At 32.2% G+C, this 27,243-nt stretch overlaps 1 protein-coding gene across 1 annotated transcript; it reads right to left on the reverse strand.

Moving 5' to 3' along the window:
- Window positions 1–643: 643 nt before the first annotated feature.
- LOC126886578 (uncharacterized) lies at window positions 644–4,057 on the reverse strand. The gene is made up of 2 exons (XM_050653531.1): window positions 3,829–4,057; window positions 644–3,143 (listed from the first exon to the last, which is right to left on the reverse strand). The coding sequence occupies exon 2, from the start codon at window positions 3,122–3,124 to the stop codon at window positions 731–733; it is 2,394 nt and encodes a 797-aa protein (XP_050509488.1). The 5' UTR covers window positions 3,125–3,143; window positions 3,829–4,057; the 3' UTR covers window positions 644–730.
- Between the last annotated feature and the right edge of the window lie 23,186 nt (window positions 4,058–27,243).

Here is a 27,243-nt window from a genome sequence, read left to right on the forward strand (position 1 = left end):
GCCCATTTACACTCTAAATGTTTTGAGACTTTTCACAAAAAATAAAATTGTGTATTTCAATTTTTATAGCTCAATTCCGCCAAAGGTTCGAAAACGAACCATTTTTTTGTTGTGACACCTGCCACTATCAAAGTGTAAAACAATTTTTTTACGATTGTTTAAATTTATTTTACTCTAGTTAATCAAATATATTACATATTATTGCAGTATTTCTTTGATTGGCGGTTAATGGGTTAAGAAAAGGAATTCCTGAGGATTCCATCGCAATTATGATTGCATCTATTAACGTAAGAGCACCGAATTCCGACCGGTTATAAGTGGTATATATAAAATTGTTTGAAAGATCAATTCCGAATCATTGAAATTTAAAGTAATTCTGTCTATAAGCTATTATGCATTATTAATTCTTACTAGAGCCAAATTTATAATAATAACAGTAGTCATTTCAACAAAATTGCTTATTTAAGAAACCAAATGCAAAAATTTCGCAAATAGCCGTTTTCCGTCCACATTAATGATTTTTTCCCAATTCCGTCCACAAGAGTACCGTTATCCGTCCTATTTATTTAGTTATGACAAAAAAAACCCATTATGAATAATTTTTAAATAAATTTGCAAAAAAATGGCCAAAAAACAAAACAAATAATTTAAAAATAAGTTTTATTTAAGTACAAAGTTTTGAAACGAACTTAATGACTGCAAATGAATTAAATAATAAAAAAAAAAGACTTCATTTTTTTAGGTTTTCAATTTCTGGAACTTCATAGGCGCCGCGTTTATTTATGAGTGAAGGTCTCGCAATCTTACAAACTACATCATCAAAGTCATAATTTAAAATGTCATCTCTATCTGGCCATTTCCAGTACTTTCCATTCATAGTCATACTTTTAACTCTCAAAGTATCATTGCTTCGTTCCAGAACTACACCAGGGAAATATTCACTGTCGTACTGAACCAACACAAAATCGTCCTTTGAATATATTTCTATATTCTTTTTATTTATGTTTTCCGTATTATTATTACCAGTATCTATGCCTGGTGTGTGTTTTGGAGGACACTTTTTCTTTTTTGCTTGTTGAATCTCTGTTTTTGCTTTCCTCTTTCGGATTCGTTCACATTTCTCATTTTCTTTTTCCTCTTTTTCTTTTTTGAGTCTTCGTTGATGTTCCATAAATTCATCACTTATAGCTACTGTAGGATAAATCTTTGGTTTTTTCCTTTCCTTGGTGTCTTCTGTGCTATTATTTTTTTTCTTTGCAGAACTTTCCGGCCAAAATAGTGCTTTTTTGAAAGGTGTTGGATATTTACTATTATTCTCTGATGTTGTTGTAATTTGCTTAAGTGGGGTTTTTTCTTGATTTTGTACTTGTCTTTTTTGATCAGAATAAACTATACCTATTGAATCATCTTTTAATGGGCTATTACAAGGAGTTGTGTTTACTATTTTGTTCTTAGGTGGTGTTTTTTCTTGGGGTGAACTTACTGCTAAATAATAGTCTATATTCTCACAATCATTGTTCTTGGATGCTGATGGACCAGGTTTTGGCGAACTAGAATTGCTATTCTGTGAAGGAATTAAGACCAATGCTCCATCTGCTTTGACTGTAGCTTCAATTGTATCATTATTGCAAAACCAAAAGTTTTCATCGAAGTGTATGTCAACAATGGTCTCGTTAGCAGCATTAATTGGCAAATTGTTTTCCAAAGTTTTATCATGATCGACATTTTGTGGATGAAGACTCTTCCAGAAATCATACAATGCTACATATTTTTCTTCTAGTTGGGCCGCTGATTCAGCAATCCTAAAACGGTTAACAACCTCTGGCTTTAAACGTATCTCTACCTCTCGAAGTAGTTTAGAATCATAAACATTAACAGTTGTAGTGGATGTTGATTCAGTTATTTTATCATCAGAATCTTTTTGTTCTATTGGTTTTATTAATTTTGAATAATCAATGCGATTTTCGTTAAACGGAAAGAGTCCACATGATTCAAATGCACTTTTTATTATCGATGTACAGACTGTAGCCTTCAAAGTTTTGTCTAAGAGTTTTGCAAACTCAGCCCGTTGAAGTTTTCTTCCGTTATTCTCCATACGCCAAGATCGAACATCTTTTCGCCAGTTATTTTTAATGGGATAAAAAACACCAACATCTAACGGCTGTAATCGGTGAGTTGCGTTGGGGTAAAATGCTGTTAAAATAATACCTTTTTCTTTGCAGAATTCAGTAATAGGCAGATTGATGTGGGAAGAGTGTCCATCCAGAAACAATATCACTGGGAGTGGAACACTGTTCTTTTCCAACCAGGGAAAAAATACATTTGTAACGTATTCATAAAATGTCTCACTTGTCATCCAACCAGATTCAGAGTGCCCAACTCCCCACTGGTTTGGCATGTTCGTTATTATTGCAGCTGACACATACCGTTTGTAGGGATACAAAACTAATGGCGGAGGTACAGAACCATCAGCTCCAACAGTTAGCAAAACTGTAAGACATTCTTTTTCGTCATTAGCTATGCGACTGTATACCTTTTTTGCACCTTTTCTAACCAACACTTGTTTTTCTTGAGGGGATAAATAGAAACCACTTTCATCACAATTGAATATTCTCTTGGGGTTTTCAAGAATGTGTAAAAAATTCATTTTTGTCATATAATCCCGAACTTGGGTAAACCAATTTCTTATATTTTGTTCCGTAACTGCGGCTCTACAAGAAGATAGTGATTGTGGAACACGTTTTGAAATTTCTGGATGACGAGCGAGAAAACCATTGTACCATTTTTTACCAGGTATGTAATTTTTAAATGGGGTTTTTCGTTTCAAATTTTGAATTAGTTTTGAAACAGAATCAACAAGTTGAGATCTTGTTACCGGGAATCCCACGTTACCCATTTCGATTATCCATTTTATAATCAAGTCTTCTTCGGAACTGGACAAAACTGTTGGTCCTCCAATATTGCCCGGAGTTTTGTACTTTTCTTTCATAGTATCTAACAAAGTACTTTTAGGCACATTGTATATTTTGGAGGCTTGTCGAATACTTAAACGTTTCAAATTAATATCTTCTATAGCTTTTTGGATATTCTCTCGGGGATACTTCATCCGCTTTTTGTATACCATAGTTGCAGATAATAAAAAACTGAAAAAAAAATATTTTATTAGTTTTTATTTTATGGGGTCGGTAACAGGAGTTTGAGGTAGCTCTGTCCGTCCACCATGGACGGATATAGGACAGAAGGTTCCTGTGTCCGTCCAATTCCTTTAAATGAGTTTTACTAATTAGATAGTCATTTTTATCATACTTGATAATACAAACTGAGAGGAAGAACTACCATAAACATTTTTTACAAATAAAAACTAAACCAAACTTACACATTAAATCTAGAATAGGTAATAAATGCATCATTCTTGGGTTAAATTTTAAATTGAATTTTCGAATTCACTTAATAGTTGACACTAATTTTCTTAAAATGAGTTGTACCTATAATAGGTCGTATTTAGGTTTTTAAACGGAGCAAAATATATATTATGGTTAAAATATGTCGGATTATATTATTTAACTAAGACTTATATTTACAAAGCGTTTGAAACTGAAGGAGTTAATCCCTAATACCGTCCGCTAGGACGGTATCAAGAACCCCTTGATATTCTGCATTACCCTATTCCGTCCACTTTAATTTCGGTAATAAAATCTATTGTTCGAAAAAAATTACAAAAATATATGTATATTTACAATAAATAAATATGAAAGATTCTAATAAATAAGTAAAAACATAACTGTTAAACGTAGTATCTATAAAATATGGAAAATAAGTATTCCTTACCTTTATGTTTTTTTGGAATCAGTATAGCTTAAAACAAGACATGCACTTGCAATGAACTGAATCGCACTGACAACAGTAAACGTAAAATGTCTGCGTGCTAAAAGTAGAATGAGTGGGGATATAACCTATCAAAAATTCTACTCGGCCGTCTGATTGCGACGAAACTCTGAGGTATAGAGCGCAATTTCTTTGTCGGACGGAATTGGGAGACCGGACGGTATACGGTGCTTTTACGTTACAACAAAAACACTAAATTTATATGATACAGTTTTCAAGAGATGGTGGAGTGTGGGCCGAAAAAATATTTTTGTATCCGATCGAAACGGGGTAGGTTTTAAAAGTTGCATTTGGGGTCCTAAAGGAAAACTGCAAAATATTTTTGCTGAAAAAAAATATTTTCAGTCTGCGCATTTGACTTAAAATTTAAGTTTTTTTGGTAAAAAGTAACTTTTTGGAAATAATTTTGTACATATTAAAGATGAGATAGAATGACCGGGTAGCGTTATGTATGTTTGTTAACACTAATAGAATAACCCCAAACAGTTTCATTTGTCTTATGCAACATCTTCAGTGTGCGCAAGAACCACCATAGATATATAATACTCTAGATTGCGCCCTGCGATCTTAAAATGGGTGACGGTTGCGACAGAGATAAATGAGCCTATTTGGTCGGTAGTCTCTTTTTAATTTAAGGGGAATATCGACGACGTGAATATCCCACTTTATCGAGTAATATATGTTGACAGTTGGAGCGGGTGGTGACGGGAAATGGTCTTTGGTCTTCGGACGTGGGTAATCGTATACCAACTTTACTTTTTTTATTTTTATTTAATCAATATTGCGTTTATTAGATATTTTTACATCTGAAAAATGGACCTAAGTAAATCTAGCAGATAATAAATGTATGTATAGTAAGTTAATATTGGAATACATAATTTGTGAACTGCATAGTAAAATAAAAGTCATTCGTTATTAATATAAATTCGTCCTTATTCGAATGTGAATGTTTGTTTTGCTTCTACTTTTTTAAAAAATTGTAACAATAGTTTCATAAATAAAAGTAATGTCTAATTACTTATAATTGAATCGGTCATTTCAAAAACAGCAAAGTCCACAATTTTCAGAAACTAACTTTTTGAGAGGAATAGACTCCTTTAAGATAAACGTTGTGTGCAAAAACGACACCAGTCCAGTAAAAACGTTAGGAACAAAACTACAATATAACTCTGAATTTTGATGTCATCCATTTCATCCATCTTTCGACTATATAGTTAGTTTTCTTTGCTCTTCTGTAAAATTAGGAATATGTGAGTCATGTTGGTTTTGAAATGACCGATTCAATTAATAAATCGATGGTACATTATGTTGATATCAATTATTGGTAATTTTTTACGAATATTTTTAACAATTACTTTATACTATTCTACAATTAACTTATTAAAAAAATAACATTGGCTTTTATATTTTTAAAAATCTATAGGTACCTACACAGTTTTTCTTATTTGTTATATATTTCTTTGCATAGATTTACTTTAGAGATGTAATAATATCTAATAAACGCAATATTGATTAAATAAAAAATAAAAAAATTAAAGATTGGTACGGGATTCGAACCAGGATTATCCACGTCCGAAGACAAACGACCAGTTCTCGTCGCCATCCGCTCGAACTGTCAAACCATCTAAAATACTCGACGACAGAGTAGGATAGTGACGTCGTCGATACTCCCCTTGAATTAGAAAGAGACTACCGACCAAATAGGCTCATTTATCTCTGTCGCAACCGTCACCCATTTTAAGATCGTGAGGCGCAATCTAGAGTATTATATATCTATGAGAACCACCAATTTACGTGATTTTTAAGGTTAAATACAATATTTTTATACCACTTACCTTTTCTAATATTTGAAGTCTAGTTGTTTTGAAAAGTCTACAGTCAGCTTTTTTCTGTACATTTATCGAGGAAAATATATTATCATTTATGCAACTCTACGCTAGTTCATAATGAACTACCCAGGACTCACCACGAGGAGGTGGTTGCATGTCGAGTTTCATCCCTTTTCTTTTCATCGCACACTTGTAGTGCTGATCTTGTGACTTCTTTTACTGCTCTTTCGACAGCTTCCAGATTTAAACAAAGAGATTTGAGTATGGATCAGAAATATTTATACAACATATGCAAAATAGTTACTAAGGGAGAATCACCACACGGATTTGGGGATAGAAGTCCTGGAAAGTTGAATCATGCACGGTGGGTGACAACTGCCAATCGTGTACTCCGATTGTACATTGCATCTACTTCACCATCAGATCAGTTGAAAGATTTAGCCAAATATGTTGCCTTAGTTTATGCTCTAAGCTGGTTCACTATCAAATGCAATCACAAACTGAAGGATGGTTCAAGCAACCTTTGGAAAATGCTGGACTTTTCATCACATATGTCACATGAACAAAAGAAAGTGATTCATAAGTGCATTCAAAATAATGCATATTTCGCACACCCCGAAAATATGCTTGTGGCAATGCTCTCCGATGACAGGAAACACATTCGTCAGCTTGCGATCAGACGAATATTAAAAGCCAGAAGAAAAAACGACAGAGAAAGAGTTCGACTTTTTAAAATTCCTAAAATAAATTTTTCTGCCAAAAATACGTAGATTTAATTGAAAGGCAGTTTATGGATGTAACTGAGCCCCCTGTTACCATGCATCTATCAGAAGAGGACTTCAACAGAATATTGGTTGATGGCGTGTCAGATATTCTTGCAGAAGGTGTGCTGGGAAAATTACCGACACATACTCAAGTTGTCGAAAGAGCAGTAAAAGAAGTCACACGATTAGCACTACAAGTGTGCGATGAAAAGAAAAGGGATGAAATAATCAGAACTAGACTATTTGACAGAACAATACGGCCTAAGTTTGACTCTAAGAAAGAGTTCAAAGCCTAAGCAAAAAGAACAACGTGCTCTCATGGTTGGGTGGAAGGGAGGGCACGGGTGGGACTCGACATGCAACCACCTCCTCGTGGTGAGTCCTGGGTAGTTCATTATGAACTAGCGAAGAGTTGCATAAATGATGATATATTTTCCTCGATAAATGTACAAAAAAAAGCTGACTGTAGACCTTTCAAAACAACTAGACTTCAAATATTAGAAAAGGTAAGTGGTATAAAAATATTTTATTTAACCTTAAAATCACGTAAATTTTTGGTTCTTGCGCACACTGATGATGTTGCATAAGATAAATGAAACTGTTTAAGGTTATTCTATTAGTGCTAACAAACATATATAACGCTACCCGGTCATTCTATCTCATTTCTTTCTTAATCTGTTCAAAATTATTTCCAAAAAGTTACTTTTTACCAAAAAAAATGAAATTTTAAATCAAATGCGCAGACTGAAGGTATTTTCTTTCAGCAAAAATATTTTACAGTTTTCTTTTAAGACCCCAAATGCAACTTTTAAAACCTACCCCGTTTCGATCAGATCAAAAAATATTTTTTCGTCCCACCCTATGGTGGAGGTATGGTATAGAAAAAAAATATGGACCCTTTTGCTTATGAATTATACAATATTATTAATTTTATTAAATCTATCGTAGGTCAGGATTATACATATAGCTCTATAAACATTCATAGAGCTGCATTGGTATTGATAATAGATATCCCAGAAAATCATAAAAACATTTTTTTATGAATTTTACAGAGGTATATATAATAACAAACCTTCATTGCCCAAATATCAATTTACTTGGGACCCTTAACCAGTATTAGTTTATTTAGAAACATTACTTCCTCTCACAGGTCTTTCCTTGAAAGAACTTACTTACAAACTTGTTATGTTGATTTCTCTGGCTACAGCTCACAGATTGCAGACCCTATCCCTAATAAAAATTCAAAATATTTTCATAGATCAAAATATAATTGAGATTTTGATACCAGATAGGATAAAGATTTCTTCGAAAAAAAAATCAACCTATTTTAAGATTTCCCTATTTTAAAGAAAATCCAAAGTTGTGTTTAGCATAGACTTTATGTCACTATTTAGAGATTTCAAAAAACATTCGTCCTAAATCAGAGGACAAGTTGTTTATAACTATAAAAAAAACCATATAAAGCAGCATCTACGCAGACTTTGAGTAGATGGCTAAAAGATGTTTTAAATATATGTAACATAGACACCAATATTTTTAAAGGGTATAGTGTTAGACATGCATCTACGTCAGCAGGAGCTAGGGCTGGATTAAATATAGAAACTATAGAGAGACGGCGGGATGGACAGAAAATTCTTAAGTATTTAATATTTTTTATAATAAACCTCTAGCAAAAGATTACGGACTCTTTGCAAAAACTATATTGTCTGTTTAGTCCATGTATGTTTCTTCGTTTGTTTATTTTTTGTTATGCGTTTGTAATTATATGTTTATGTTATTATTATTACATAAGAACATTAATTTCCTTATTATTTATAAACATTACTCTTAATTGTTCTAATATGTTCTATATTTTTGTAAAGTTCATAATAAAAAAAATGTAAAGTATCGATTTTTAGATTGCAATGTAGTTTTGTTTATTTATCGCACAATATTGCTTAATCTTTCAACAGCCTACCATTAGTACAAATGTTCGAAATGTAATGTGAAGGACAATTAATTGATTGGTTGACTTACCTATTAAGGAGGGACAATCATATTTGTCCTATCTTACATTTCGAACATTTGTACGCTCCCTCCCTTTGATTCTTTCGAACCCACCCGTTTTTTTGTGCGATCAAAATAAAAAAAACAGTGATGCGCCAACTCGATGTAAGCCAACTTAAAAAAAAATAAAATCTAAAACTTTACGTTTTTGGCTGTGGGGAGGGGTAATAGGGGAAGTGGTCTAAAATTGCGGTGAGTCATAATTTTTTAATCACACAGAACGTAAAAAAATAAAAAAAATATTCAGGCTGTATCGACCTCAAAAATATGAAGACCCGCAAAAACCCTTACAAAACTTTAACTAAATAAAAAAATAAAAGAATTGACGTTTTTTTGGGGGCAGGGGGAGGGGGTGGTGGGCTAAAAATGCGATTTTTTAATCTCATATAAAGTAAAAAAATGAAAAAAATTCAAATTATTTAGGCTGTATCGATCTCAAGAACCCGGCAAAAACCCTTATATAACTTAAAAAAACATGGTTTTTGGGGGGTTTGGGGTGTTTTGCCCAATTTTTGATAGTCCTAAAATACTCAGTTATTTAAAATTCTACATAATCTATTAACAAAACCTTGAGTTGATCTATGTTGCAGTATATAAAATGGAAAAAATCACCAAAGACCCCCTAAAAAAACAGTTTTTCGGATTTTTCAAGATGGCGCAGCTAACGGAAAAATCAGAGAGATAGCTTTTGATAAAATACCCAAAATGAAAAAAAATTGGACGTGCAGCCCCCTCCAAAAAAAAGTTATAAGCTTTAAAAAAGTTTAAAAAAATTTTGAGGTTATGTACACTCAACATACGGGTCCATAAAAAATGGACATGTTTTGTAAAAGTCTCAGATACATGTGTGAATTTTTTAAAATTTTTAAATCAATTACAAGCCAACTAAAAAAAATTAAATCTAAAAATCTATCTTTTTGGCTGTGGGGGGAGGGGTAAGGGGGGTGGCGAGCTAAAATTATCGGCCGCGTTATCTCATTTTTTAATTGCATAGAACGTAAAAAAATTTAAAAAATTGAATTCTGGGAGTGAGGGCATTTTGCCTATCTTAGCGGGGGGTACCCTTTGAAACTGTATCCACCTGTAGCTACTTGGGAGTAACATTAGGGAAAACCGGAAAAGGGAGAACAGGGGAAAGAAATCTGAAAGGCGAAAAAATATTTATATGTCTTTTATGAAGAACTTTTAATAAAATATTGTAAAATTTGTGAAAATATCCGTACTATCGTTATATTAATAATAGTGCTTATAACTTTTTATTTCTTTGCTTATACTCATTTTAATAAAGGATGTAGTTAAATTCTCTAAAATTAAAGCACATTCTTTGTAATATAGTTCGACTGAGAGCGACAGCCAACGACATCCATTACGAAATATGTTAACATGTAATATTTTCGTATTTTGATTAGTTCGCAATTGCCTCTCTATTACTAGCGGCGTATCAACGTTTCTATCGAAAAAAGCTTTGACACACATCACTGCAATGACCGCCACGCCTGCCATGCACCATGTTCGTTTCGTATTAACCGTTTCACTTCCGGACCGGATATTACAGTGGAAGAGCCTGGAAGTGGACAGTGTTTTTCTAGCTTTCAGCTGATATCGAATACAGTAGCAGTGAACTACTAGAACAAAATTAGTTGGGAGTTGGTCGGGGATCAAGGATTAGAGATAAAGAGTGAATTGATTTGGTAAATTGCGGGGATACTAACAAATGCACTCGGGTTTTAAAGAAAAAGTAATTGAAAGAATCAGAATTTAAATCTTTTGTTTATTTTGATTATTTCCCATGGTGGCGTTTTCGGCAAGAATTAGTTCTAGTAAATAACAACGAAACTTGATAAAACTTTTAGGATATTTTTATATAGGTATGTATAAATCAAAGTAGAATTCGTGAAAACCGTAAAGTAATGTAGGTACGTGTTTGTACACAATCCATTTAAATACCGTATTAGTACGTTCTTTAACGGTAAAATATTGCAAAACCTCTAAATTTTAAAGAACCGCTTGGATTGACATGAAATTTGGCATACACATAGCTAACAAGTCAAAGAAAAAAAGTGATATTGTGCCGATATGTGCTTTTTCCCCGGGGGTGGTTTTCACCCCCTCTTGGAGGTGAAAAAATATTCGTCCAAAGTAAGTCCGGAAATGGATAAACTGACTAATTTTAAGTAACTTTTGTTCTATAGCGTTTTTTCACTAAGTCAATAATTCTTTTCGAGTTATTTGCCAGTGAATATTTTCATTTTTTCAACAAAATAACCACGCTTTTAGAGTTTTTTTTTCAAATAACTCAAATAGTAAGTATTTTGTCGAAAAAACATAGCCTGTAAAAAATTTAAAAAAATGGTATATGTATCACGTCTCTATACCTAGTAGAAGCAGAGTTATAGCTAATTAAAAATAAGTACATATTCGTCAAATTTCAAATGGAATAATTTAACGTGAAATAACCAAAAATAAAGCACGTTTCGGGGAAAACTCATTACAACTTATTTAAATTGTTAAAAAAAAGCTTCATTTGTGTTTTATAGAAAAAAATTTCTATCATCAAAAGTAAACAAGTTACGCTCAAAATAAAGTTAGTCCCTTTTTTTTTGGAAAAAAAAATCGGGAAGATCACCCCCTAATTAGTATCTCAAATGAACTTAATCGTTACGACTTCACAAGTTTCTTGACTCGTGTATGTATTGTTTATATTATGATTTGTAAGTTTCATCGGTTCAAAGTCCTTATTTTTGAAAGGGCTGTAGTTAAAAGGGGTTAAACGAGTCACTGATCACGAATGTATGCAAATTTAGAAACACCAAATCTGAATAAATTTTTGTCTTACAGAAAAACAAAAAAATACATGATATTCAGAAAAGTAATGCTGACTTTTTTGTTTTTCGAGATTTTTGGTATCTCTAACAATTTTTATGTTATTTTGAAAAAAAAGCATATTTTTCAAAATTTAAATTTTTAAAAATTTTACTTTAAAACCAAATTTTTTCAAAAATAAGCACTTTGAATCGATGAAACTTACAGATCATATAAGCACAATATAAGTAAAACAATTTGTGGAGCGGTAACGATTAATTTCATTTAAGTTGCTAATTAGGGGGTGGTCTTCCCGATTTTTTTTTGCCAAAACAAAAGGGACCAACATTATTTTGAGCTTAACTTGCTTAAATTTAATGCTAGAAACTTTTTGCAAAAGCAGAAATAAAGCTTTTTTTAACAGTTTAAGACAGTTATAATGGCTTTTCCCCAAAAAGTGCTTAATTTTTTGGATATTTCACTTCGAAATATTATATTTGAAATTTGGTGAATATGAATCTATTTTTCATTGGCTATAACTCTGGTTCTCCCCCTCTGTGGCTCAGTGGTAAGAGCGCCTAACCTTTGGATCGAAAGTTCCGAATGGTAGTTAGTTCGAGTCCCACCAGACTCAGGAATTTTTTCATTTATTATAAATAAATAAATGAAAATATTTTCTGTCCTTGCGGGATCGGTACTCACCGGAGGGACCGCAGGCGTTCGGATACAATTAGCGTCTCTTTGCAAAGACAATGACGTCGACTTTGCAAAGTAACAAGACACTTATTCAACACACACACACACTTCACATTACACCTGAGTTAGTGATAAGTTATACAATTACGTGGCTAAAGGTTCTAGTTCTAAACCAAGGCCAGAATCAGAAAAAAATCTCTGGTTCTACGAGGTCCAGAGACCTAAGGCGTACACCATTTTTGTTTTACTTTTTACAGGCTATATTTTTGCTAATAACATTTTTTTCGACAAAATACTTATTTTTTGAGTTATTTGCGAAAGACCGTCTAAAAATGTAGTTATTTTGTTGGAAAATGAACATATTCACTCGCAAATAACTCGAAAAATGTTGACTTGGCGAAAAAGCTCTATAGAACAAAAGTTACTTAAAATTAGTCAGTTTATCCATTTCCGGACTCATTTTGGACATATATTTTTTCACCCACAAGATGGGGTGAAAATCACCCCCAGGTCAAAAGCACACATCGGCACAATATCACTTTTTTTCTTTGACATGTAAGCTATGCGTATGCCAAATTTCATCTCAATCCAAACGGTTATTTAAAATTTAGAGCAAAAAGCGTGAAAGAATGTACTATATCTGTTAAAATAGTATGTGGTATTTTAGAAATATTAGAGAATATTATTGAGTTATTATCCGTTTGGACTGAGATGAAATTTGGCATACGCATAGCTATGCGTATAGCATCCGTATATTATACGGACAAGAATTAGTTGTGTCCGTAGTTCATGCGTGAATAATTGTGCATGAATAAATTAACTATGCTCCTAATTAGATTAATCCATACAGGAAACTTTACTTCTGTTCCATTAGCACCAAATTTTTTAAGTTAATTGCATGTTGTTTTTAAATGTTTTTCTACTTTAGAACCTAAAGATTTAACAATTGCATAACATGCCAAGCATTACTTTTGTGTTTTTACTTATGATAATCTCAGCTAATTTTTTATTAATAAAAAACCCATTAGTGCCATTTTCATCGTTCTCTTCGACATTAGAAAATCTGACGGAATCTGCCCTTTCCTCTAACCTCTGCGACTCCAACTATGTCTCAATTGATCTTATTTAGTTCGTTTTCCGTTATAATTAATTTTGCTGCTGATAGCAGTATTCTTGCATTAAAAGTTTCAATTTTGAGTGTGTGTGTGTTCACAAAGAGGGGATGGCATTAGATAAACTTTTTGCCACAGATATTTGAAAGTTGAAGATTGAAGATGTCATATTAAATTTTTATTTTAGAATCTTTAAGAAATTGTATGATAATATCATTAATAGTTTTGGTATTGAAGCTTAGTAGATGTGAAATATTCAGCGGTAAACTTACATTCCGCTCCTGAAGTCTAGCAATTAGTGCTTTCGTATGGTTTTTATTAAGTTCACAATTAAAGATTATATGATTTAAATCTGCAGTAGAGTAGTTATCACATGAACAGAGAGAGTTGATACGCATTCCTATTTTAGCTAAATGTGCAGGAAAATTGCCATGGTTTAATCTTAAGCGACTTAGGGATGTGGAATAAAATCGAGTAACGTGATAATCAAATATATGTGGGATATTTTGCGGAAGTTGTGGGTGTATGTTAGTGTATGGATTCCTCGAAGTTTGTACAAACTTAAGCCAAATAGTTTCCCATTTTTTTCTTAATTTTTTATGCAATTCGGGAATGTAATCGCTGGAGATTGTTAAATCTACTATTTCATTTAAAGTTGCTGAATTCTTTGCCATTTCATCCACTATCTCATTTTCTTTGATTCCGGCATGTCCTTTTACCCAGATAAAGACCAAGTCACTGCTATTATTTTTAAATCGAGCGATTGTCTTTCTAATATGGCATAACAACTCATTGTTGTGTTTTTTGGTTATTGGTTGCGATATTGCCTCAAGAGCAGATAAAGAATCTGATAGTATAACCGTGTCTCCAAAGTTCTGTTCAACCGCGTAAGTTAGGGCTCTTTCAATAGCATAAAGTTCGGCAGTGAATATAGATGTACATTTAGGTAGTCTAAAAGAATTACCACTTTTTATATTAGAAACATAATAAGCGCTACCTACACTATTACATGTTTTTGAACCATCTGTATAGATGTATTTATAATTAGAAAATTCAGATAAGATTAATTTTACAATTTTATTGTTTTGGCATGGTAAGTTTCTGTATGTAGGTTTTATGATCTTTGGAAAGATTGCGATTTCCTCAATAGAAAGGTTATATATGGGTAATATTTGTTTAGTGTTAATGCTAAAGTTGTTAGTTTCTAGATAAGCATCTGTAAGAGGGGGAGAAGTTTTAATTCTCCAATAAGAATTTGTTAAGTTATATTCAGCGAGACTGTTAATTTTACTTAATAATTTATGTGAGTCTAAAGTCCTGGTCTTTAATAGAAACTTATTAGACAAGAATTCTCTTCTAAGGTTTTTGTGATACATTTTCTAAATTTTGAGTGATACATAATATCTATCAGATGGTTTTCTCAAATGTATCATAGTATTGAAATGATTGATGTTGTTTTCAAATCTGACATAATAAAGGGGATAATAGCAATAAAACGTCAGGTTTGACTTGCGTGTTGAGGGTTTTGTACCATCACTAAAATCCAGAGTTGCCCTTTCCACCATGCACGTCGTACCTTAGATATTCTTCTTCGCCGTGCCTACCGTTGTGGTCTTCACCCGTGTCTCTGGATAGGGATCTATCTTATATCCCATAAAACTAGGTCCCAACCTGAACTTTTAGCTGTTTGTTTTTCCAGAAGGGGTAGATGACTACCACGCGTCGTGGACGCGCCAAACTGGAGTTACCCACGTAGACGATAGAGAAACGTTAACGAGCATGTATAATTCCATACCCAAAGGGCTTCAGAAACATCTCTCTGTCTCTCTTTCTCTCTCTCTCTGTCTCCTGTCGTTTCCCCGTTATTGAAAAGCGTGATTTATTTCAATACTCCTAACAAAATTTCTCCGTTGGTATCTATCTTCAGCTGCTCTAAGAGTTTCGAAGAATAAGTGGCCCGCTGAATCATGAATTTGGTCACACCATCTGGTTGGTGACCGACCTCTTGATCTTCTCAATGGAACGTTTCCAGAAACAATTACTCACTCGTAAATTATTATTACCTCTACAAACCATATGTTGTGGACGGCCTATCTTTAATGCCTGGTTGGTTAAGAATTGAAACATTTATCCGATGGGTTGTCCAAGATGTGCGCAGCATTCTCCTATAACAGCACATCTTAAAGGCATCGATTTTTTGGCATTCGTATGCGCGAAGTATGCATAATAGTCTTAAGGTATATTCTAACATGACTAAATTCTAAAGTCATGTCGCATACGAAATATACTTTATGGTAGGGGAGCCCAAGCGGGGATTTTTGCAGTTACTAGAGCGCAACATAAAATCACATGGGGAGAAACCTTATACCCTGTAAATGTACCCCTACCATATATTGGATCTTAATACAGGAGAGTTCGTTAAGTGGGGCCCGAAAAATATCTATCCTTAGAAGAACTCGAAATCGTCAGTTAAGATAATGTAGGTTAAGTAAATGCAGAACAGTCTATTTTATTAAACGAATATTTCGAGAAATAAACGTCACATCGAAAAACTAAAAAATACTTATTCACTATTTTTCAAAAATCTATCAAGACCTTTTTTTTCGAGCGGCAGCAACCCCTAAAGTGATGTTATACCGACCACGAAAATCAACTTTCAGGTGAATGACGAATTTTGGTCATTCCTTATGTTTTCGAGGTCGCTAGGTCGCTGAATCCGAAAGCAAATTTATTTTTATCTAAAATTGGTGAAACATTTCAAAATTCAAATTTTATGCAAAAATGTGAAAAATCAATTTAGATGATTTTTCAATTTTAACTCAATGTATTTTTGGTTGCTGTAAACATTTCCTTTTGAAAATTTTGTTGTATTATGCTTGAAGTATTTAGATAAAAATGAGATTAATCCGTGGTGTTTAAACAAATTAAAAGGGAAGTTTTTAATTTTTAAACATTTTGTCGTCAGATTTCGTTAGTTTCATGTTTACTTAAAAAAGCTGAGTGAAAACGTTTTAGTTTATAATTTTAACAAACACCGCATTAAAACATAAGTCATGAAAAAGTTTTCTGGAAAATTTTATGTCAAAATATGCACTAGAAAAAAGTTATGTGACTGTAGACGAGTGGCACTCTCCCACAAAAAAAAAACGCTTATTTCTGGAGATACTGACCACGATGTGGTGAATGGCTAATTTTGATCATACTTTATTTTAATTGGAGGAAAATTGTCAAAATCGCAATTTTACCCTAAAAATAAAAAAAAATCAGGTTTTTCTTAAAATTAAAAGATGCACCATTTTTTTTCTATAAAACATCTTGTTCTTTGTACTCTATATTTTAACATAAACTTAATTAAAAAGCTAAATTTCAAATTTTGTCACTCAACTTTTGCGATTAAACTTTGCAATTCAGGAATCTTCACCTTTTACTTTACTTTAAGGTACTAGTACTCTTTAGGAAACCAAAAATAAGGATTTTTTCAAGAATTTTTTTTTTCAGAACCTTTATTAAGACTGAACATAAAACTGTTTACATATAAGGCGTGTAGAAGCCAAGGAATACAAGTGTGTTTTGAGAAAATCAAGTTTAAAGTTTAACACCTTTCCTAAATTCTACCGCTTGTTTTTCAAAATAGTTCGTCATTGGCTGGTCTTGTTAACTTTAAAAACTTTTATGTAATAGTACAATTATATCAGATGCAAAAAACTTAGCAGTTTATAAGATAGTTTAGAATAAAAAACAGCACTTATACCCACTGTCTTCCAACTAAATACATGTACTGTACTCTGTACTTGAATCTTTATTCTTCTAAATGCTGTAGACGGAACTATTAAATCTGAACTGGTTAACTTTTCTGATTTTGATACTAATTTTCCAAAGGTTGATTTTTTAGTATATAAATGTCATCTAGCTTTTAAATCTTTTTTTGTAGCGGTTTTGTACATTCCACCATCTACCACAGTTGATGAGTTTGAACTCTTTTTAGAAGCACTAGAGAACTGGGATGTACTAAACTATGATAAAGTTATTATACTAGGTGATTTTAATTGCCCAAATTTTGTAGTCAATAATCTAAATGACAGGAAAGCTGCTTCAGTAAAAAAATTATTAGCTTTTTTAAATATGAGGCAATGTAACAACATCTTAAATAACTACAATAGGGTGCTTGACTTAGTAATTAGTAATACAAATTGTACTGTTTCTAGAGATTACGTGCCATTAATAAACGAAGATCTCTACCATCCATCCTTATCCATTATAATGAGTGGGCTCCGTAAAAAATGTGATAATATTAACACAGATGTCAACAGTAAAATATATAATTATAAAAAAGCTAATTTCATATCTTTGTACAACGATTTCATAACAACTGATTGGCACTTTTTAATTAATTGTACGGACATAAATACTGCAGTTCAACATTTCTATGATAAATTTTATAAAATTCTAGATGCCAATGTACCGCTTTTTAAAAACTTTAAGCATAAATATCCGGTTTGGTGTACTAGTAAAATAATTAAACACATCAAAGTAAAAGCAAAACTTCATAAAAAGTTCAAACCTACAAATAATATTATTTATTATCACCAATTTAGTCGATTTAGGTCAAATATTAAGCAAGAAATTAAAAATGATTACCAATCTTATGTACAAAAGATACAGTACTCACTACGAGATGAATCTAAGTCTTTTTGTTGTGTCATTTATACATAACAAAAACAAGTCTTCAAGAATACCTGGTAGAATGTCTTATAACAATGAACAAATTGATAACCCCCAATCTATTGTTGACCGTTTGTTGATCTATTGTTTCCGTTTGGAAATTTTTTTCAAAGTGTATTTTCGCCTCCTGAAAATCAAGATCAGCACTTTGCTATTAATTTCGATCACAACATACTTTTAAATATTAGTTGTGAACCAATATCAGAAGAAGAAATTATACAAGCGGGTAAAAAACTGAAAAACAAGTTCACAAGTGGTCCGGATAAAATACCGACCTTTTTATTAAAAGACTGTCTACCATCTTTGCTTTTGCCTTTGAAAGTAATTTTTAATCTAATATTGAAAACCTCAATTTTTCCAGATAAATGGAAAGTAGCAAAAGTATGTCCAATTCATAAACAATTGGATCGGGCGAACATTAATAATTATAGACCCATATCTATATTATGCAATGTCGCAAAGCTCTTGGAGACAATAGTCGCATTTCTCTGTGCACGAAACATATTATATCTGTCCATCAACATGGCTTCATGAGTTCTAGATCAACAATTAGCAACTTATCAATTTTCCGCCAGTATTTGTGCAAAACATTAGACAGAAGATGACAGGTTGATGTGGTCTATACCGACTTTTCCAAGGCCTTTGATAAAATTAGCCATGTCATACTTCTTAGAAATATTTTTTTGATGGGTTTTCCTGAGACATTCTATCAACTTCTTAAGTCTTACTTGCATAATCGTAATCAGTATGTTTGTTACAATGGATATAGTTCAGACACTTACCTTGCAACTAGTGGCGTTCCACAAGGTTCCAATTTAGGTCCGTTATTGTTTCTAATATTCATTAACGATTTATGTTGGTCCATAAGCTGTAATAAATTAATGTTTGCTGACGATCTAAAACTTTATGATTCGGTATCCAATATAAATGATTGCATTATGTTACAACAACAAATTGATTTGTTGCAAAAGTGGTGTTTGAGCAATAGACTTTATTTAAACATAGCTAAATGCAAAGTCTTAACATTTAGTCGTAAAACAAATACAATATTTTTTTCGTATGTCATTGATAATACAATTTTGGAAAGAACTGAAACAATTAGAGATTTAGGGGTTCATTTTGATATTCATTTAACATTTAACGTTCATATTAACCTCATTGTCAGTCAAGCTTACCGCACATATGGATTTATATTTAGAAATTGTGGGAATTTTACTGATGTAACTGCGCTGTCTTGTCTGTTTTTTAGTTTAGTGAGAACAAAATTGGAATATGGATCTCTAATATGGAATCCTATTTATGCTCAATATACAACAGCTTTTGAGAGGGTGCAAAAGAAATTCTTAAAATTTCTTAGTTTTAAAGTTGACAGCGTTTACCCTGCTAGGGGTTGCAATTATTTTAATTTATTAGAAAGATTTATCTTTGTCTCTCTAGAAAAACGTAGAAATCAGGCATCAGTATTGTTTCTACATAAGTTATTAAACGGTGGGGTAGACTGTGCAGTGTTACTAAATCAATTAGATTTTTTATTCCGAGGCCTGCATCAAGACAAAATGAGACGTTTCTCTGCAAAAGAGCTCAAACAAATCTAATGTTAAAAGCGCCGATTAATATGATGTGTGCTAATGCAAGCAAACTTTCATCTGTTTGTGACATTTTTTGTTGTAGTGTCTCGGAGTTGAAAAACAAATGCAATACTTATTTGTAATTTCTAATCAGTTACCACATATAAGTATATAAATTTTCTGTTTTATTATCTCTGTAATATTTACCTATATTTTATTCTTTTTCTTTTTGTTTTATTGTTCTACTTTAAGTTGCGCAACCTTAGATTTTAAGTTCTATTATTTGTATTAAGCATGCAGTGCTGTTATAACTTCTTATTCTTTGTATTCCTCTGTAAATGGAAAACTGTTGGGGAATAAAGGCTGTTATTAAATACAATTTGATCAATAAAACAAATAATTTTTGTAAAAAAAATTAAAAATTGGCATAAAAATGAAAAAAAAAATAGGAAACAACACGAGAAGTAAATTTAACTATAATAGTTATAGACTATTAATATCTATCATAGACTATTTATGTTAATAGTCATCTTCGCTATCGAAGCAGTTGTCTGGTTCTTCGGGATATTTCTAAATATTATCCAGAGTGCCTTGATATGATACCAAACACGACCTCCCACGGAGAGGGGTGGAAAGTAAACTTAAAATTTTAAATAGGAACACCGCGATATTTTGCAAAATGAACATCAGATCTGAAAACTGCAAAATACACGTATTTAATATATTTGAAAAATCTATCGAATGACACCAAACACAAGCCCCCATGGAGGTCGGAAGGGGGTTACTTTAAAATCTTAAATAAGAGCGCCCATTTTTTATTGCAGATTTGGATGCCGTACGTAAAAATAAGTAAATTTATTCGATATTTTTTCGAATTATGAATAGATGGCGCTAAAATCGGAAAAAAGGATTGTTGGAAATGGAAAATTAAATTAAAAAATAGAACGGCCCCACTTAAATGGAAAACTTTACTTAACTTTTTTTGGTTTTAGGGTCTAATCTTCACAACCCAATAGGTCCTCATAACGCTCGAGTACCTGAAAATTTATCATACTTTCCTCCCCTACTATTATAATAAACTTATTGATTTTTCAAGCATGTTGTCTTATTAGAATTTTAAGTAAAGGAGACAAAAAAAGATTTCTGCATGTTAAATTATGTTAAAATTTCCTAAATGATACAAATTATTACAAAGAAACATCTTTATCAAATCCTTTTCCTCGACCATCCATTTCAATGATTACGACGTTGGTGTTAACGCTCAATTTATAGCTCTTTTTTAGATTTCCATCTAATACGTGCCTCGTATAATATATGACGGATATTTATGAAGCATTACCTATCTATTTATGTCATAATCGCCGCACGTGGGTGGACGGCAGCCATCCACTTGTCCACTAGCTTAGCGCGCCCCTGGCGATAACAACATTAAGCTTGACAAATTATCGAATTATTCATGTTTCATGTTTGAACCAGGATTATTTTCGGTCCAAAAGATAATTTGATATATATGCGGGTATGTGTTAACAATGAGATTTACAAACGCACAAGTGATTGGTTTTTCAAATTCCCAATGAAAATGATACGCTGCTGTGCATAATATACTGCGCGTTAGAGAAAAGGGGCCACCTATTTAAAAGATAAGAAATTTTTTATGTTTTTGTTTTTTTTTATTTATATCAAACTAAATATATTGCGTATTGATTCAGTTCCTCTTGTAGCACGTAAGTCGACAATATCATTAGTAACAAATGGAAAACAAGGAAAATTTTGAGAAAATAATAAATTTATTGAAAATTTCGATGTACCATTACAATTATTACAGTTAGAACAATAATTGAATTATAGAGTCAAGAAAATGTAAGTATCACAAGTTGTAGATGACACTCACCATTCGATTTTGTGTATAACTGATCACGTTTTGGATGTTTCTTTGGGTAAAAGTAGTCCATTCCTCAATGAGAGCCATTCGAAGCTCTTCACATGTTATTGGAGAAGCTATACGACAACTTAAAAGCCTTTTAAAAAGGCTACAATGTATGTATGTACTTAATAGGAAATGGCTCACCCATTTTTATAAAACCAATATCTTCAAGATACCTTATGTTACAACCCTTGCAGTGTGTGGTCTCGGATTATCTTGCATTTGTAAAACATTGTCAACAAACCAAGCGTGTGGCATTGCATGATGTACAATCTCCATTATGTATCTGTCTACTGTTAATGCAACCAGGATTGGGGAGCTGTTTTTCTCGAGTTGGTCATTCAGAATTATATCTGTATTTTTTAATTTATTAATTTCCATAGATTCTAATAAAGATAGCTTAAGAATCTATGGAAATTATTAAATTAAAAAATACAGATATAATTCTGAATGACCAACTCGAGACAAACAGCTCCCCACTCCTCAACCTCTTCAGTTAAAGACTTTAAAAAGGCAAACTCATAGTAAACTAAATCACTGGAGAAAGGCACTCTGCCGAAACAGCTGTAGTCATAAATAAATTTTGTGAAAGTATAGAAAACAAACGTTTCCAATGTTTTAATGAACTTCCATCAAGTAACGGTCGAATCCATCAATAAATTATTGTCCCTAAAGAAGTTTTCACTTCAAAAATTTATTTCGTCGAAGCAATGACGGTCGCTAATTTAATACTTTTTCCCAACGAAAAAGTGCCAAACGTCACTAAAGAACTTTTCACTTCAATAATTTATTTCGCCGAAGCGATAGAGGTCGCTAACTCAACACTTTTTCCCCATCTAAAAAGTGCACAACGTCCCTAAAAAAGGTTTCACTTCAAAAATTTATTTTGTCAAACCAATAACGGTCGCTAATTTAATATTTTCCCCATCTAAAAAGTGCACAACGTCCCTAAAGAACTTTTCACTTCAAAATTTTATTTCGCCGAAGTGATCACGGTCGCTAATTCAATACTTTTTCCCCATCTAAAAAGTGCACAACGTCCTTAAGTAGTGTTCACTTCAAAAACGTATTTCGTCGAAGCAATGACGGTCGCTAATTCAATACCTTTTCCTCATCTAAAAAGGGCACAACGTCCCTAAAGAAATTTTCACTTCAAAAATTTATTTCGACGAAGCAATGACGGTCAGGATGACGGTCGCTAATTCAATACTTTTTCCCCATCTAAAAAAGGCACAACGTTTCTACAGAAGTTTTCACTTCAAAAATTTATTTCGCAGAATCAATGGTGGTCGCTAATTCGACACTTTTTCCTCATCTAAAAAGTGCACAATGTCCCTAAAAAAGTTTTCACTTCAAAAATTTATTTCGTCGATCCAATGACGGTCCTAATTTATACTTTTTCCCCATCTAAAAAGTGCACAACGTCCCTAAAGAACTTCTCACTTCAAAAATTTATTTTGCCGAAGCGATTACGGTCGCTAATTCAATACTTTTTCCCCATCTACAAAGTGCACATCGTCCCTAAAGAAGTTTTCACTTCAATAATATTAGTATTATTTTACGTACATTATAATAATATCCGTACAAAATTTATTTCGCCGAAGAGATGACAGTCGCGATGATGGTCGCGAAGTCAATCCTTTTTCCCCATCCTAAAATAGGTTTTAGGGAATCCGCACACACAGCTACTAAAAAGAAACCAGTTGGTAACTTTAGTTACCAATCAGTTACTTAGTAGTCACTGCCTATGTATTTTAATGAGTGTCTCGACGTCCAAATCGGATGCCGTTGTCAAAATATAAAAAATATTATTGAATTAAACAAAAATGTTGTTGCTTAGTAATAGATTCTTCTAATAATTTATTTAATCTGACTCGTTTATATCGGCAATTCACACATATATTATACATTTTAAAGTAGAAGACTTCACCAATATTTATGAGTTGCGTTCCTGGGACGAATTTACAGAAATATAGCTCATTCGATTACATGAAATCAACCCCAACTCAAGAATATTCGTCACAAAAAATCATAGCATGTAAAATGTAGAACATAATACATATATAAACTTAAACACAGCCTAACAAAGCTACTCAGTACAAAGTACAGTCAAGAAGTACACTCGTTTTATTAATTTTCAGTAGCGTAGTGTGCCAGCAATAATTAATAACCAGTTGATAATTCTAGCTACCAACTAGTTTAGTTTATTTTTAGTAGCTGTGTGTGCGAACGGCTTTACATTTATTTTAAATTTAAAGACCTCTGCACAATTTATATTATACATTTATATTTATACATACCCATAATATATGGCATAAGCGATGACGGTCGCAATAACAGTCGCGATGACGGTCGCCAATTCAATGCTTTTTCCCCTATCCAAAAATCGCACAGCGACTCTAAAGATGACGGTCGCGATGACGGTCGCGAATTCAATGCTTTTCCCTTATCCAAAAATTGCACAACGTCCCTAAAGAAGTTTTCACTTCAATAAAGTAGCTTGCATAATATTCCATATACAATTAGAACCGGAACATGTCCGCAAGGACCGCCTCTACAAAACTGCCGTACGAATTTAGATATTATTACAGACGACGTCTTAAGAGGGTGACAGACGTGCGAATGAACGCGGGCTTATAGTCCAAGCTGTGGGTGAAAAATAGGTCGATTTCAGGATATAATTCAGGAATTTTTGAAACCTATCAGGTGTTATAAAGGACGACGCCAGCGATAACTTATACTAAAATGTAACCAAAAATTTTGTGCGGTTTTTTATTTATGACGATTTTCATTTGTTAAATTTGCAATTTTTAAAGATTTTTAATTTTGCAGCTTAGGATATTCATTTTAAAGAAAAAGTTTTAAATAGAAAATTGAAGTAAATTAAAAAACCTACAATTTTAGCTATTGCAAGTTTAATTTTGTTAATACGTTATTGCAAAACAGCCTGCGAAAATCCAAAATGGCCGTTTTTTGCAATTGCGTTATTTATTGTAAAAATAACTTTTGGGTATTTTTTAAGGCTTTAAAATGAAAATCTTTCAATACTAAGTACAAAAAAAATTTGTAGTGCCCGATTTGTGAACTTGTTGCTTAGATATTATAATTTGTTTATCCCAAGTGGTCAAGTATTCAAGGCTGTAACTTTAAAAAAAAATCGTACAGAGTTAATCCAAGATCCACTCTCCTTCTAAAGACTTATGTTTTCGTATTCTTATGTAAATCAATGCGTAAACATTTTTCAACCTCTTATTTCGGGTTTGAAAATAAGGGGGCAAATTTCATTATAAACATTTAGAACTGAAGCCGCCCCTGTACATCCTATGAGTTTCTAACTTGCAGATTATTGTTGCTGAAGCCAAAATAAAGATTCAAAACCAAATAAAAATATTCTACCACCAACTGAAGCCGAGATAATTGTTTTTGTTTTCTTAAATCGTAGAAACTTTATTTATAAAAAATTAAGAACTTATTTTGCAGTCATTCACTAAAGAAAGACTGATATTATCTTAAAATAAAAATTATTTTGACCGAAAGTTATAGTCCTGTCGCCAGGGGGGGTACAACGGCCTCGTTAATTCAGATGGACTTACCCAAGTTTTTTTTATGTATTTTGACCCGTAGAACACGAATTTTTTGGGTAACAGTTGATCCGGATGTCGATAAGATTGTTATAGACCAAGAACTTGAGGAATCAAATAACAGCGATTTTTGGCAAAACAAAACAATATTTTGTATTTTTTGGGTCATTTTAAGCAAAAAATATTTCTACAAGTTTTTTAGTAGGATGCACAGTTTTCGAGATAAACGCGGTTGAACTTTCAAAAAATCGAAAAACTGCAATTTTTAAACCCGAATAACTTTTGATTAAAAAATAAAATAGCAATTCTGCTTAGCGCCTTTGAAAGTTCAAGTCAAATTATGTCGGTTTTGATTATTTGCATTGCTAAAAATTTATTGTGTTATTGTTAAACAAAGCTACAAACAACTAGTGCGTGAGTGATGTTTCTATGATTTATCATTTAAAATCGAACGAGTAGGTAGAATAGGTACTAGTGCAATCAAGACTATTTCTACGTTACATGCGTTAAAACGAATGTAAAAGCACGGGAAACCCTACGTGTTTATAGCTTTGTTAAACAATAAAAAAATAAATTTTTACCAATGCAAATAATCAAAACCGATATAATTTGACTTAAACTTTCAAATACGGTAAGCAGACTTGCTATTTTATTTTTTAATCAAAAGTTATTCGGGTTCAAAAATTGCAATTTTTCGATTTTTTTAAAGTTCAACCGCGTTTATCTCGAAAACTGTGCATCCTACGAAAAAACTTGTAGAAATATTTTTTACTTAAAATGGCCCAAAAAATACAAAATATTGTTTTGTTTTGCCAAAAATCGCTGTTATTTGATTCCTCAAGTTCTTGGTCTATAACAATCTTATCGACATCCGGATCAACTGTTACCCAAAAAATTCGTGTTCTACGAGTCAAAATACATAAAAAAAACTTGAGTAAGTCCATCTGAATTAACGAGGCCGTTGTACCCCCCCTGGCGACAGGACTATTAGATTTAATTATAAAAATAATTTTTAAAGTGTAGTGGAGATTTATTTTTCGTTTCGACTGTGATTTATTGTGTCGGTTTGCCCTTAGCAACGGCTAGCAACTTATAATACATTGAATCACGGTTTTCGCTTTAAATTTTAAAGCACTCTTTATTGGGCCTCTGTGTTCTTTTGTTCTAGCGGTGAGTTTCACCCCTTATAAGGGCTGAAAAATATATGTTCAAAATATGTTCGGGAATGGATAAAACGTCTAATTCTAAGCACCTTTTGTTCTACAGCATTTCTTCACCAAGCTAATACCTTTCGAGTAAATACCTTCATTTTCCAACAACAAAAAAAACACGTTTTTAGGTAGTTTTTGAAAAATAACTCAAAAAGTAAGTATTTTATTGATAAAAAGAGTTTTAACAAAAAAGAAAATTAAAAGTTGAAAAAAATGGTGTACGCGTGAAATCTCTAGACCCAGTAGAAACAAAGTTCTAGCTAATGAAAAAGAGGTTCATATCCGTCAAATTTCAAAGTGAATTATTTCAACGTGAAATAACCGAAAAATCATGCACTTTTGGAGAAAAATCATCACAACTTTTTTAAAGTGTTTAAAAAAATATGTATATCTGTTTAAAAAAAAAGTTTATAGCATCAAAAGTAAGCAGGTTACGCTGAAAATAACGTTGATCTCTTTTTTTTTTGTCAAAAAACTCGGGAAAGTCACCCCCTAATTACCATCAAAAATGAAATTAAATCAATTTTACTTCAATGTTGTTTTACTCGTGTATGTGTCGTTTATGTCTGTAAGTTTCATCAGTTCAAAGTGCTTATTTTTTAAGGGGCAGTAGTTAAAAGGACTTAAACTAGTCAATAATCACGAGTGTATGCAAATTTAGAACAGCCATATCTTAACAAATTTTTGCCTTCCAAAAAAAAAGCAAAAAATCTAAAATATTCATACCAGCAAAAACTAATTTTTTACACTATGTGATTTTTGGTCAAATTAATAAATTTTAGTTATTTAGAAAAAAATTTTTTTTTAAATTACAAATTAAATCAGATTTACTTTAAAACCAATTTTTTTTTTAAATAAGCCCTTTGAACCGATGATGCTTACAGATCATATAAATAATACATGAGCAAAGTAACTTGTGGAGCGGTAATGATTAATTTGATTTCAGATGCTAATTGGGGGTTGACTTTCGAGTTTTTTGACCAAAAAAAAAGAGATCAACTTTATTTTCAGAGCAACTTGCTTACTCTTGATGCTATAAACATTTTTTAAAAACAGATACACATATTTTTTTAAATACTTTAAAAAATGATTTTTCTCCAAAA

Source organism: Diabrotica virgifera, chromosome 6, assembly GCF_917563875.1.
Source record: "Diabrotica virgifera virgifera chromosome 6, PGI_DIABVI_V3a".
NCBI classification, from domain to species: Eukaryota; Metazoa; Arthropoda; class Insecta; order Coleoptera; family Chrysomelidae; genus Diabrotica; species Diabrotica virgifera.

Bases quoted from the DNA above. Each gene is read 5' to 3' on its own strand.
- LOC126886578 (XM_050653531.1), bottom strand. From the start codon at position 3,124: ATGGTATACAAAAAGCGGATGAAGTATCCCCGAGAGAATATCCAAAAA.